Below are 14,449 nucleotides of genomic sequence, written 5' to 3' on the forward strand. Positions count from 1 at the left end.
GCATGTTTTCTTATATTAGAAAGCCTGTTCAAAATGCACAGCCTTTCCAGCATTGTTTTTTCCTAATTTCCAGTATTTTAATGAGAAAGATAACTAATGGAATATAATTTCCACTTAAGAGATCAATTCCCCTCCATCTCTGCCTCATATATTGTATACTTATTAACTCTAAGCTCCTGGCTCTAAAATCTCTAGGCAAAGTACCAACTACTTTTTAGGAATGTGGTGAAGGGTTATATTATGGAAAAAAAAATCTTTTGCAAGTACAAGATATTTACTGAGATGATATAAGGTAGACATTGCATTATCATATATTTGAATGTCTATTACTTGAGGCTCCAGTAGTTATCTATTATTATCTAACTAAGATAAAGACTGAAAAAAACATGGGACTGAAATACATAAAACATAACAAACCAAAAAAGCCACACATTTCAGTCAGGTATAATACCTGTAGGGTAGGTATATGAGTGTTTTTTTATTCCCAGACACAGTGCCTGGTACTTGGTAAGTTCTCAACAAAAAATTTTGAATGAATAAATTAATTAATATCTCACATTAATATCTCAAAAGAGAATTCAAAAAAGATAGAAATATATTTTACTTTTAATATAATTTCTTCAAAGCTTTATTATTTACTTTTCTCTGAGTACTGTAGACATACAAAGAATATAAAAATCTGAAACAGCAGCCAGGACAGTCTATTAATAGTCAATTACTATTTTCTCTTAGATAATTGTATTTTAAACCCATATTACTACTATTAACATTTAAAATTAAAATACTATAATTTTCAGGAACATTTATGTGTATATAATAATTGAGATAACAGCAAAATAATTGTGACCCAATTCTAGTTTACTTAGTTGTACTTACAATAATATACCAGTAGATGGCACTCACTAAGAGAAAAAAAAATCCTTTAAACTGAGGCCTGTGTTTAGAATGTACTTTTAAAAAGAGAACATAATCACTGAATTTTTGGTTTAAAAATTAGAGTATAAGGAATTTCCTGGTGGTCCAGTGGTTAGGACCCCACGCTTCCACTGCCGGGGGCATGGGTTCTATCCGTGGTTGCAGAACTAAGATCCTGCATGCTGTGCAGGGTGCAGCCAAAAGAAAAAAAAAAAAGAAAAAAAAAGAAGAACAAAGAAGAAAAAAAAGAAAAAAAAGAAGAACAGGTTTTGGAAAGTTTTTTTTTTTTTTTTTAATTTTTATTGGGGCATAGTTGATTTACAATGTTGTGTTAGTTGCAGGTGTACAGCAAAGTGAATTAGTTATACATATACATATATCCAATCTTTTTTATATTCTTTTTCCGTATAGGCCATTACAGAGTATTGGGTAGAGTTCCCTGTGCTATACAGTAGGTCCTTATTAGTTATCTGTTTTATATATAGTAGCGTGTATATGTCAATACCAATTTCCCAATTTATCCCTTCCCCCCCCCCCCCCCTTACCCCCTGGTAACCATAAGTTTGTTTTCTACGTCTGTGACTCTATTTCTGTTTTGTAGATAAGTTCATTGTACCCTTTTTACAGATTCCACATATAAGTGATATCATATGATATTTGTCTTTCTCTGTCTGACTTACTTCACTCAGTATGACAATCTCTAGGTCCATCCATGTTTCTGCAAATGGCATTATTTCATTCTTTTTATGGGTGAGTAATATTCAATTGTATATCTGTACCATATCATCTTTATCCATTCCTCTGTTGATGGACATTTAGGTTGCTTCCATGTCCAAGCTATTGTAAACAGTGCTGCAGTGAACACTGGGGTGCATGTATCTTTTTGAATTATGGTTTTCTACAGATATATGCCCAGGAGTGGGATTGCTGGATCATATGGTAGCTCTATTTTTAGTTTTTTATTTTTTAATTTTTTTTATTTTTAGTTTTTTAAGGAACCTCCATACTGTTCTGCATAGTGGCTGCACCAATTTACATTCCCACCAACAGTGTAGGAGGGTTCCCTTTTCTCCACACCCTCTCTAACATTTATTGTTTGTAGATTTTTTGATGGTGGCCAATCTGACAGGTGTGAGGTGATACCTCATTGTAGTTTTGATTTGCATTTCTCTAATTATTAGTGATGTTGAGTGTCTTTTCATGTATGTTTTAGCCATCTGTATGTCTTCTTTGGAGAAATGTCTATTTAGATCTTCTGCCCATTTTTTGATTGGGTTGTTGGTTGTTTTTTTTTTTAATTGAGCTGCATGAGCTGTTTGTATATTTTAGAGATTAATCCCTGGTTGGTTGCTTCATTTGCAAATATTTTCCCTTTCTGAAGGTTGTCTTTTCATTTTGTTTATGGTTTCCTTTGTTGCGCAAAAGTTTTTAAGTTCAATTAGGTCCCATTTGTTTATTTTTGTTTTTATTTTCACTATTCTAGGAGGTGGATCAAAAAAGATATTGCTGCGATTTATGTCAAAGAGTGTTCTGCCTATGTTTTCCTCTAAGAGTTTTATAGTTTCTGGCTTTACATTTAGGTCTTTAATCCATTTTGAGTTTATTTTTTTGTATGGTATTAGGGAGTGTTCTAATTTCATTTGTTTACATGTAGCTGTCCAGTTTTCCCAACACCACTTATTGAAGAGACTGTCTTTTCTCCATTGTATATCCTTGCCTCCTTTGTCATAGATTAGGTGACCATAGGTGAGTGGGTTTATCTCTGGACTTTCTATCCTGTTCCGTTGATCTATATTTCTGTTTTGGTGCCAGTACCATACAGTTTTGATTACTGTAGCTTTGTAGTATAGTCTGAAGTCAGGGAGCCTGATTCCTCCAGCTCCAGTTTTCTTTCTCAAGATTGCTTTGGTTATTCAAGATCTTTAGTGTTTCCATACAAATTGTAAAATTTGTATTAGTAAGGTCAAAGGGAGGAATCTGCCTCAGTTTTTGCTTTCTATGTACTCCTGCCAACGCAAAGTAATTAAATAAAAAAAAAGACTTATATTGGATCTGAGAATATTCAGAAGGAGTTACCGGGTCTTCATAGAGATGGTGTAGGTTGGAATAATAATAATTAAGATCTCTATCCAGGTAATTTCATGCTTTGACCCATGTCACACCTTGTCAAAATTTCATCAAGCTCACGTTAGCAGCCATTCTGTTTAAGGAAGGACATCCTCCTCCACTTCCAATTTCAACTGAGTTCAGGGTGTAATTGATGGGGAGGCAGGTTCACCTCAACACATGGAAGACTCTCAAATTATTAACTTTTTCTAAAATGTGACCAGTCATTTTCCCATCATTTAAGGCATCCAAACAGACACTAAGGACTCTGTTTTGTTGACATCATGAGAAAAGCTGACTCACAGTTGATCATAAATTCCTTTAACATTGTTATATAAATAGGAGTTTATTGTTTACATACTTTAGCTGCAAATCTAACTTCTCTTCTCCAATCCTCTCCATATTGCTTCTCCAAGTAAATCAGTTACACCTAACCCACCCCCTTTCATCCCTTAGAGAGATAGGTTAAAGCCTCTAAGAATAAAATTTATATTAAGTGTCACCTATCAGAGCAGGACTAGCACAGGATTCAATATTATGTTTATGTTTTCCGATACTCCAATTAATATCTTTAAAAGTAAAAACATAACCCCTTCCAAACAAATAAAAAATTAAACAAAAAACTTGATCAGTTCTCAAATTCTAACAAATATTCTCTTTTCTCAGACATACTGAGTTCTCTCAGAGTATGATATTTATTTATTGACTGATTAATTTAACATTTACTCTATTGTGTTGTATAAAGTATGCTTGTAATGCAAGCATGTGCTGTCCTAAAATATCCATATTTCCAAATAACATGTGGTGTAGCCCAAAGTCTCTGCAGAAGCATTGTGAGTAACCTGTGCCTTTACACTTTACAATCCATTTATGGCTGCTGTGAAAAGTGTGATAACAGCTGAAGAAAAAAAAAATAAAGCTAAGTATGAAGACACTTTTCCAAACATACACAGCTTACAATGGAACGCCAATGAAAAGAGTCAAATGACCACATTTGATGTAGTATCTCTAAAATGTAGACTCTTCAATAAAAAGCCAAAGGCACATAAAAATATATTTTAACTTTAAAATAACTTACAGTGATACTTTGCTTGTGTCTTACCAACATGTTGCTGACAGTCAAAATTTCAGGATATAGATATAATATATAGGGATATATAAGAGCTACAAGCAAATATCCGAAACCCATCAAGTTCAAATGTGAAAACAGAGAAAAGTTTTAACAATGGAGAATTTGCTATGGTGAACTCAAACAATATAATATAGAAAAATAGAAATATAATATACTATAACATAATTATATTATATTAATTATATATAATATAATATAATATAATTCTATATAATATAGAAAAAAGGCTTAGGTGTTAAACAAATTTTGACTTCCTCTTGCTCAGAAAATGCCGAAGTACTGTAAAGGTCCTTAATGTGACTGACACAGCCCTTCATAGCTAGATAGTGCCAATCCTGCCCAAGCCAGATTTCTGACCTGTCTGGAAACAAAAAAATGTGAGCTGTACATCAGCAATGCCTGCCAAAAATGGGTTCTGACTCTCTTCCTCTCTTTGACAGGACAGTTGTTTTTTGTTTTTTCTTTTTTAACTGTTTTTGCAAACAGGGCGTTAACAGGTACAAAATATTTTGTTGGAATGTTATTCTAGAAAACCCATCATGTAATGGCAAATATAGTCAGTGAATCTTTCTCTTTGACTGTGGTTAGTTTTGTTTTGTTTTTTTGAAACCTTTTACCCCAAAGGAAAAGAGCCAGAGGTGTACTGTTAACTTATTTTTATCCATGACCTTCAGCGCTGCATCCAGAAATGAAGGTGCAAGATCGAGCTGCAGGAAGAGGAGGGAACCCAGTGAGATCAGAGACAGACTCCTCTGATTTTCAGTCTTTTCCTTGACGAGCTCACACCAGGCGGGATGGTCAAACATATTCTTGGCTGCCCAGTAGGGGTACAGTTTGGAGAGGCTGGAGGAGTGGCGGGATTGGGATGCGGACCCACCAGAGCCCCCATGAAACGTCCCCCTGATAGGCCATACTGTTCTCCTCCATGACCCGCTCACAGCTAAGCCAGGGCAGCTTTCCCGGACCAAAGGACTCCTGTTTGGAATTGAATGTCACCGTTGACAATAAGGGCAACATGAGTGCTTGGGACCCTCCAATCGTCGGGAGGGAGATGGTGTTTTTGAGCACCAGGGTGAGCGTTTCTGTGAACATGAAGTCGGTGGTGCTGCTGACCCTGAACTCCATACAGCCAGGGAACTGGCCCATGCATGCTTTCTCCTGGTTTCCAGGTAGAAGATCAGAGTTCCCCTGAAGAAAGGAAATGTCTCCAAAGACATCGTGCTGGCCATCCTTGACCATGTGAATGGTGTGGCAGAAGTCTCCGAGGGGAGGACTGATCATATCGGGAGACAAGACGCCCCTCGGTTTAAATTTCTTTCCTTTCTTATTATTGGCAGCTTTCGGGTAAATTAGGGTCTTGGCTGCCCTTCTGGAGTTTGAGAATGTCGATTTCGCAAAAACGGCCACCTTCTTTCCGGATGTTATTTTTCCCCAATATCCTGTTTGATAGGAACTGTCACATCATTTTTCTCAAGCAGCCTCAGAAGTGGCTCTGAAAGGAGACGGAGGTGTAGGAGACCTTCTTGGACACACAGCCGACTGGGGCTTTCTGGAGAGCCGGCTACATCCTCCAATCCCTGGCACAGCGTGGAGAAACCAGCGGTGCCAAGGATCCCAGCTGCTGTGGGCTCCACACAGGTGGATGTGCGGGACACACACCTCCCGAGGGCGCGCTCAGCCCCTGCCCATCACGCGCACATCCAGCCAGGTCAGCCAGCGCCTGCTCACAGCAGTATCTGCGCAGAGGCTGTGTGAAGGCTCCCAGGGCCGGGGTCTCCGGGCTCGCCCCCCGCTGCTTGGTCCCCACAGCTGCGCTCCCTGCCCTCTCAGGCCAGGATAGGAATATTTAAACAACCGTGCTTAGATTCTTATTAGGTCATGTGGGAATTCTAGATTTTCATAGGTACACATCGTAGCTACAACTTTTTTTTGGACCAAGATAATACTCACATAGGCTTTTGATAATAACGTAAGAACTATAGACCATGAAAAAATAAAAATATTTTCCAAGGTGAGGGTTTTTTTTTTTGTTTTTGTAACAGTGAAAACCAAGCCGTCTTTGACAGAGTTGTGAATAGTCACAGATGGGCCTGGAGACAGGTGATGTGGGGATAATTACTAGGACGGAATAGACACCCAGGCGCTCGGCATGCATGCCGCTCACAGGCATGCTCATGTGCTGCGGCAGCAGACATCACCCTCCCAGCTACTGTTATTTCATTATATTTGAGTGTGAGTTGTCAATCTAGAAGTATATTAATGAATGGAGAGGAAAGAAATTATATAGTTATAGACCATCTGAAACAGATAAAAAAGTAAAACTATGAATTAGAAGAAATCATTACAAATATGAAATTTTGTGATAATACTTGATCATGGCATATAACTAGTTGTAATTATTCTTGAGGGAAAATCACACATTTTTTTTTTTAAACATCTTTATTGAAATATAATTGCTTCACAATGGTGTGTTAGTTTCTGCTTTATAACAAAGTGAATCAGCTACACATATACACACGTTCCCATATCTCCTCCCTCCCGCATCTCCCTTCCTCCCACCCTCCCCATCCCACCCCACCAGGCGGTCACAAAGCACCGAGCTGATCTCCCTGTGCTATGTGCCTGCTTCCCACTAGCTATCTATTTTACATTTGGTAGTGTATATATGTCCATGACACTCTCTCACCCTGTCACATCTCACCCCTCCCCCTCCCCATATCCTCAAGTCCATTCGTTAGTAGGTCTGTATCTTTTATTCCCATCTTGCCACTAGGTTCTTCATGACCTTTTTTCCCTTAGATTGCCATATATATGTGTTTAGCATACTGTATTTGTTTTCTCTTTCTGACTTACTTCACTCTGTATGACAGACTCTAACTCCATCCACCTCATTACAAATACCTCCATTCATTTCTTTTTATGGCTGAGTAATATTCATTGTATATATGTGCCACATTTCTTTATCCATTCATCCGATGATGGACCTTAGGTTGCTTCCATGTCCTGGCTATTGTAAATAGAGCTGCAATGAATATTTTGGTACATGACTCTTTTTGAATTATGGTTTTCTCAGGGTATATGCCCAGTAGTGGGATTGCTGGGTTGTATGGTAGTTCTATTTTTAGTTTTTTTAAGGAACCTCCATACTGTTCTCCACAGTGGCTGTATCAATTTACATTCCCACCAACAGTGCAAGAGGGTTCCCTTTTCTCCACACCCTCTCCAGCATTTATTGTTTGTAGATTTTTTGATGATGGCCATTCTGACTGGTGTGAGATGATACCTCATTGTAGTTTTGATTTGCATTTCTCTAATGATTAATGATGTTGAGCATTCTTTCATGTGTCTGTTGGCCATCTGTATATCTTCTTTGGAGAAATGTCTATTTAGGTCTTCTGCCCATTTTTGGATTGGGTTGTTTGTTTTTTTGTTATTGAGCTGCATGAGCTGCTTGTAAATCTTGGAGATTAATCCTTTGTCAGTTGCTTCATTTGCAAATATTTTCTCCCATTCTGAGGGTTGTCTTTTGGTCTTATTTATGGTTTCCTTTGCTGTGCAAAAGCTTTTAAGTTTCATTAGGTCCCATTTGATTATTTGTGTTTTTATTTCCATTTCTCTAGGAGGTGGGTCAAAAAGGATCTTGCTGTGATGTATGTCATAGAGTGTTCTGCCTATGTTTTCCTCTAAGAGTTTGATAGTGTCTGGCTTTACACTTAGGTCTTTAATCCATTTGGAGTTTATTTTTGTGTATGGTGTCAGGGAGTGTTCTAATTTCATACTTTTACATGTACCTGTCCAATTTTCCCAGCACTACTTATTGAAGAGGCTGTCTTTTCTCCACTGTATATGCTTGCCTCCTTTATCAAAGATAAGGTGACCATATGTGCGTGGGTTTATCTCTGGGCTTTCTATCCTGTTCCATTGATCTATATTTCTGTTTTTGTGCCAGTACCAAACTGTCTTGATTACTGTAGCTTTGTAATATAGTCTGAAGTCAGGGAGCCTGATTCCTCCAGCTCCATTTTCCGTTCTCAAAATTGCTTTCGCTCTTCGGGGTCTTTTGTGTCTCCATACACATTGTGAAATTTTTTGTTCTAATTCTGTGAAAAATGCCAGTGGTAGTTTGATAGGGATTACATTCAATCTGTAGATTGCTTTGGGTAGTAGAGTCATTTTCACAATGTTGATTCTTCCAATCCAAGAACATGGTATATCTCTCCATCTACTTGTATCATCTTTAATTTCTTTCATCAGTGTCCTATAATTTTCTGCATACAGGTCTTTTGTCTCCTTAGGTAGGTTTATTCCTAGATATTTTATTCTTTTTGATGCAATGGTAAATGGGAGTGTTTTCTTAATTTCACTTTCAGATTTTTCATCATTAGTATATAGGAATGCAAGAGATTTCTGTGCATTAATTTTGTATCCTGCTACTTTACCAAATTCATTAATTAGCTCTAGTAGTTCTCTGGTAGCAGTTTTAGGATTCTCTATGTATAGTATCATGTCATCTGCAAACAGTGACAGCTTGACTTCTTCTTTTCCGATTTGGATTCCTTTTATTTCTTTTTCTTCTCTGATTGCTGTGGCTAACACTTCCAAAACTATGTTGAATAATAGTGGTGAGAGTGGGCAACCTTGTCTTGTTCCTGATCTTAGTAGAAATGGTTTCAGTTTTTCACCATTGAGGACAATGTTGGCTGTGGGTTTGTCATATATAGCCTTTATTATGTTGAGGAAAGTTCCCTCTATGCCTACTTTCTGCAGGGCTTTTATCATAAATGGGTGTTGAATTTTGTCTAACGCTTTCTCTGCATCTATTGAGATGATCAAATGGTTTTTCTCCTTCAATTTGTTAATATGATGTATCACGTTGATTGATTTGCGTATACTGAAGAATCCTTGCATTCCTGGGATAAACCCCACTTGATCATGGTGTATGATCCTTTTAATGTGCTGTTGGATTCTGTTTGCTAGTATTTTGTTGAGGATTTTTGCATCTATGTTCATCAGTGATACTGGCCTGTAGTTTTCTTTCTTTGTGACATCTTTGTCTGGTTTTGGTATCAGGGTGATGGTGGCCTCGTAGAATGAGTTTGGGAGTGTTCCTCCCTCTGCAATAGTTTGGAAGAGTTTGAGAAGGATAGGTGTTAGCTCTTCTCTAAATGTTTGATAGAATTCGCCTGTGAAGCCATCTGGTCCTGGGCTTTTGTTTGTTGGAAGGTTTTTAATCACAGTTTCAATTTCAGTGCTTGTGATTGGTCTGTTCATATTTTCTATTTCTTCCTGGTTCAGTCTCGGTAGGTTGTGCATTTCTAAGAATCTGTCCATTTCTTCCAGGTTGTCCATTTATTGGCATAGAGTTGCTTGTAGTAATCTCTCATGATCGTTTGTATTTCTGCAGTGTCAGTGGTTACTTCTCCTTTTTCATTTCTAATTCTATTGATTTGAGTCTTCTCCCTTTTTCTCTTGATGAGTCTGGCTAATGGTTTATCAATTTTGTTTATCTTCTCGAAGAACCAGCTTTTAGTTTCATTGATTTTTGCTATTGTTTCCTTCATTTCTTTTTCATTTATTTCTGATCTGATCTTTATGATTTCTTTCCTTCTGCTAGCTTTGGAGTTTTTTTGCTCTTCTTTCTCTAATTGCTTTAGGTGCAAGGTTAGGTTGTTTATTCGAGATGTTTCCTGTTTCTTGATGTAGGCTTGTATTGCGATAAACTTCCCTCTTACCACTACTTTTGCTGCATCCCATAGGTTTTCGGTCGTCGTGTCTCCATTGTCATTTGTTTTGTAGGTATTTTTTGATTTCCCCTTTGATTTCTTCAGTGATCACTTTGTTATTAAGTAGTGTATTGTGTAGCCTCCATGTGTTTGTATTTTTTACAGATCTTTTCCTGTAATTGATATCTAGTCTCATAGCATTGTGGTCGGAAAAGATACTTGATACGATTTCAATTTTCTTAAATTTACCAAGGCTTGATTTGTGACCCAAGATATGATCTATCCTGGAGAATGTTCCATGAACACTTGAGAAATATGTGTATTCTGTTGTTTTTGGGTGGAATGTCCTATAAATATCAATTAAGTCCATCTTGTTTAATGTATCATTTAAAGCTTGTGTTTCCTTATTGATTTTCATTTTGGATGATCTGTCCATTGGTGAAAGTGGGGTGTTAAAGTCCCCTACTGTGATTGTGTTACTGTCGATTTCCCCTTTTATGGCTGTTAGTATTTGCCTTATGTATTGAGGTGCTCCTATGTTGGGTGCATAAATATTTACAATTGTTATATCTTCTTCTTGGATCGATCCCTTGATCATTATATAGTGTCCTTCTTTGTCTCTTGTAATAGTCTTTATTTTAAAGTCTATTTTGTCTGATATGAGCATTGCTACTCCAGCTTTCTTTTGATTTCCATTTGCATGGAATATCTTTTTCCATCCCCTCACTTTCAGTCTGTATGTGTCTCTAGGTCTGAAGTGGGTCTCTTGTAGACAGCATATGTATGGGTCTTGTTTTTGTATCCATTCAGCCAGTCTGTGTCTTTTGGTGGGAGCATTTAATCCATTTACATTTAAGGTAATTATCGATATGTATGTTCCTATTCCCATTTTCTTAAATATTTTGGGTTTGTTATTGTAGGTGTTTTCCTTCTCTTGTGTTTCTTGCCTAGAGAAGTTCCTTTAGCATTTGTTGTAAAGCTGGTTTGGTGGTGCTGAACTCTCTCAGCTTTTGCTTGTCTGTAAAGGTTTTAATTTCTCCATCAAATCTGAATGAGATCCTTGCTGGGTAGAGTAACCTTGGTTGTAGGTTTTTCTCCTTCATGACTTTAAGTATATCCTGCCACTCCCTTCTGGCTTGCAGAGTTTCTGCTGAAAGATCAGCTGTTAACCTTATGGGGATTCCCTTGTGTGTTATTTGTTGTTTTTCCCTTGCTGCTTTTAATATGTTTTCTTTATATTTAATTTTTGATAGTTTGATTAATATGTGTCTTGGCATGTTTCTCCTTGGATTTATCCTGTATGGGACTCTCTGTGCTTCCAGGACTTGATTAACTATTTCCTTTCCCATATTAGGGAAGTTTTCAACTATAATCTCTTCAAATATTTTCTCAGTCCCTTTCTTTTTCTCTTCTTCTTCTGGGACCCCTATAATTCGAATGTTGGTGCGTTTAATGTTGTCCCAGAGGTCTCTGAGACTGTCCTCAGTTCTTTTCATTCTTTTTTCTTTATCCTGTTCCACAGCAGTGAATTCCACCATTCTGTCTTCCAGGTCACTTATCCGTTCTTCTGCCTCAGTTATTCTGCTATTGATCCTGTCTAGAGTATTTTTAATTTCATTTATTGTGTTTTTCATCATTGCTTGGTTCCTCTTTAGTTCTTCTACATCCTTGTTAAACGTTTCTTGCATTTTGTCTATTCTATTTCCAAGATTTTGGATCATCTTTGCTATCATTATTCTGAATTCTTTTTCAGGTAGACTGCCTATTTCCTCTTCATTTGTTAGGTCTGGTGTATTTTGACCCTGCTCCTTCACCTGCTGTGTGGTTTTTTGTCTTCTCATTTTGCTTATCTCACTGTGTTTGGGGTCTCCTTTTCACAGGCTGCAGGTTTGTAGTTCCCGTTGTTTTTGGTATCTGTCCCCAGTGGCTAAGGTTGGTTCAGTGGGTTGTGTAGGCTTCCTGGTGGAGGGGACTAGTGCCTGTGTTCTGGTGGATGAGGTTGGATCTTGTCTTTCTGGTGGGCACGTCCACATCTGGTGGTATGTTTTGGGGTGTCTGTGGCCTTATTAAGTTTTTAGGCAGCCTCTCTGCTAATGGATGGGGCTGTGTTCCTGTCTTGCTAGTTGTTTGGCATAGAGTGTCCAGCACTGTAGCTTGCTGGTCGTTGAGTGAAGCTGGGTCTTGATGTTGAGATGGAGATCTCTGAGAGATTTTCGCCATTTGGTATTACGTGGAGCTGGGAGGTCTCTTGTGGACCAGTGTCCTGAAGTTGGCTCTCCCACCTCAGAGGCACAGCCCTGATGCCTGGCTGGAGCACCAAGAGCCTTTCATCCACATGGCTCAGAATAAAAGGGAGAAAAAAATAGAAAGAAAGAAAGAAAGAGGATAAAATAAAATAAAATAAAGCTATTATAATAAAAAATAAGAAAAAAAATTAAGAATAAATGTATTCAGAAAAAAAATTTTTTCTAATTTTTAAAAATAGATTTATTAATTTTTTATAGTAAAAAATAAGAAAAAAATTATTAAGAAAAAATTTATTAAGAAAAAAATTTTTTTAAGTTTTTAAAATAAAAAATATGAAAAAACTTATTAAAATTTTTTTTTAATTTCTAAAAATAGAAAATAAGGAAAAAATTATTTAGAAAACATTTATTAGAAAAAAAAATTTTTTAAGTAAAAAAAAAACAACAACAACAAAAAAAAAAACAACACGGACGGACCTAACCCTAGGACTAATGGTGAAAGCAAAGCTATACAGACAAAATCTCACCCAGAAGCATACACATATACACTCACAAAAAAAGGAAAAGGGGAAAAATTAATATATCCTGCTCCCAAAGTCCACCTCTTGAATTTGGGATGATTCGTTGTCTATTCAGGTATTCAACAGATGCAGGCACATCAAGTTGTTTGTGGAGCTTTAATCCACTGCTTCTGAGGCTGCTGGGAGAGATTTCCCTTTCTCTTCTTTGTTCGTACAGCTCCTGGGGTTCAACTTTGGATTTGGACCCGCCTCTGCATGTAGGTCGCCTGAGGGCGTCTGTTCCCCGCCCAGACAGACCTGGGTTAAAGGAGCAGCTGCTTCAGGGGCTCTGGCTCACTCAGGCCGGGGGGAGGGAGGGGTACAGAGGAGGCGGGGCGAGCCTGCGGTGGCAGAGGCCGGCGTGACGTTGCAGCAGCCTGAGGTGCGCTGTGCGTTCTCCCGGGGAAGTTGTCCCTGGATCACGGGACCCTGGCAGTGGCAGGCTGCACAGGCTCCCAGGAGGGGCGGTGTGGAGAGTGACCTGTGCTCGCACACAGGCTTCTTGGTGGCGGCAGCAGCAGCCTTAGCGTCTCCTGCCTGTCTCTGGGGTCTGCGCTGATAACCGCGGCTCATGCCTGTCTCTGCGGTCCGCGCTGTTAGCCGTGGCTTGTGCCCGTCTCTGGAGTTCATTTAGGCGGCGCTCTGAATCCCCTCCCCTTGCGCGCCGCGAAACAAAGAGGCAAGAAAAAGTCTCTTGCCTCTTCGGCAGCTGTAGACTTTTTCCCAGACTCCCTCCCGGCTAGCACCGAAGCCCGAGCCTCAGCTCCCAGCCCCGCCCGCCCCGGCGGGTGAGCAGACAAGCGTCTCAGGCTGGTGAGTGCTACTCAGCACTGATCCTCTGTGCGGGAGTCTCTCCGCTTTGCCCTCTGGACCCCTGTGGCTGCGCTCTCCTCCGTGGCTCCGAAGCTTCCCCCCTCCGCCACCCGCAGTCTCTGCCCACGAAGGGGCTTCCTGGTGTGTGGAAACCTTTCCTCCTTCACGGCTCCCTCCCACTGGTGCAGGTCCCGTCCCTATTCTTTTGTTTCTGTTATTTCTTTTTTCTTTTGCCCTCCCCAAGTACGTGGGGATTTTCTTGCCTTTTGGGAGGTCTAACGTCTTCTGCCAGCGTTCAGTGGGTGTTCTGTAGGAGCAGTTCCATGTGTAGATGTATTTCTACTGTATCTGTGGGAAGGAAGGTGATCTCCGCGTCTTACTCTTCCGCCATCTTGCCCCTCCTCCCACACATTTTTATAACAAATCATACAACAGGACTTAACTCTGTTCCCACATGAGCATCATAAATGTATTTCTAATCCTTGGTTAAGTTTAGTGTCTTTAGCACCTCAGTCTCTATTTTTCTTACTTTAATAGTTAGAAAAGACACATAGTCTATAACTTAGATAGGAGAAAATGGACACAAAAATCTAAGAGTTACCAGTCCCTAGGTATTTGTGAACTTGGTAAATCACTTCATATCCCCTGGAATGAGTTTTCAAAATTTACAAAATGAAAGGTTCTGGCTAATTATTTCCCCCTAGTGCTAATGTCTAAGATTCTATTCAAAAATGTGTTAAAGTATTAAGGAATGTAGATAAAGGTATAGCTTATTCAGTCTCAGTACCGGAGAAAATATAAGAATGAAACTACTGGATGAATAAAAACACCCTTAAGACCTGGAAAATAGTTTGAATAGAAATCCTTAGTGGTATTGTAATTACGTAAAATCAGTTTAACGTTGTTCTCAAATTTGAGTGTGTATTGCAATCCCCCAGAGTACTTGTAAAACTC

The 14,449-nt window shown here is 38.7% G+C and overlaps 2 protein-coding genes across 2 annotated transcripts in view; both read right to left on the bottom strand.

Annotated features, from left to right (window-relative positions):
* Positions 1-14,449, bottom strand: part of LOC118901172 (platelet glycoprotein 4-like) — a 66,307-nt gene that overhangs the window by 20,646 nt on the left and 31,212 nt on the right. The window lies entirely within an intron of this gene.
* LOC118901127 (cdc42 effector protein 3-like) lies at positions 4,738-6,308 on the bottom strand. The gene is given in 3 exon segments (XM_036864184.1): positions 4,738-5,037; positions 5,039-5,592; positions 6,203-6,308. Coding segments are annotated over 3 exon segments (960 nt in total).

Source organism: Balaenoptera musculus, chromosome 9 (genome assembly GCF_009873245.2).
Source record: "Balaenoptera musculus isolate JJ_BM4_2016_0621 chromosome 9, mBalMus1.pri.v3, whole genome shotgun sequence".
In the NCBI taxonomy this organism is placed as follows: domain Eukaryota; kingdom Metazoa; phylum Chordata; class Mammalia; order Artiodactyla; family Balaenopteridae; genus Balaenoptera; species Balaenoptera musculus.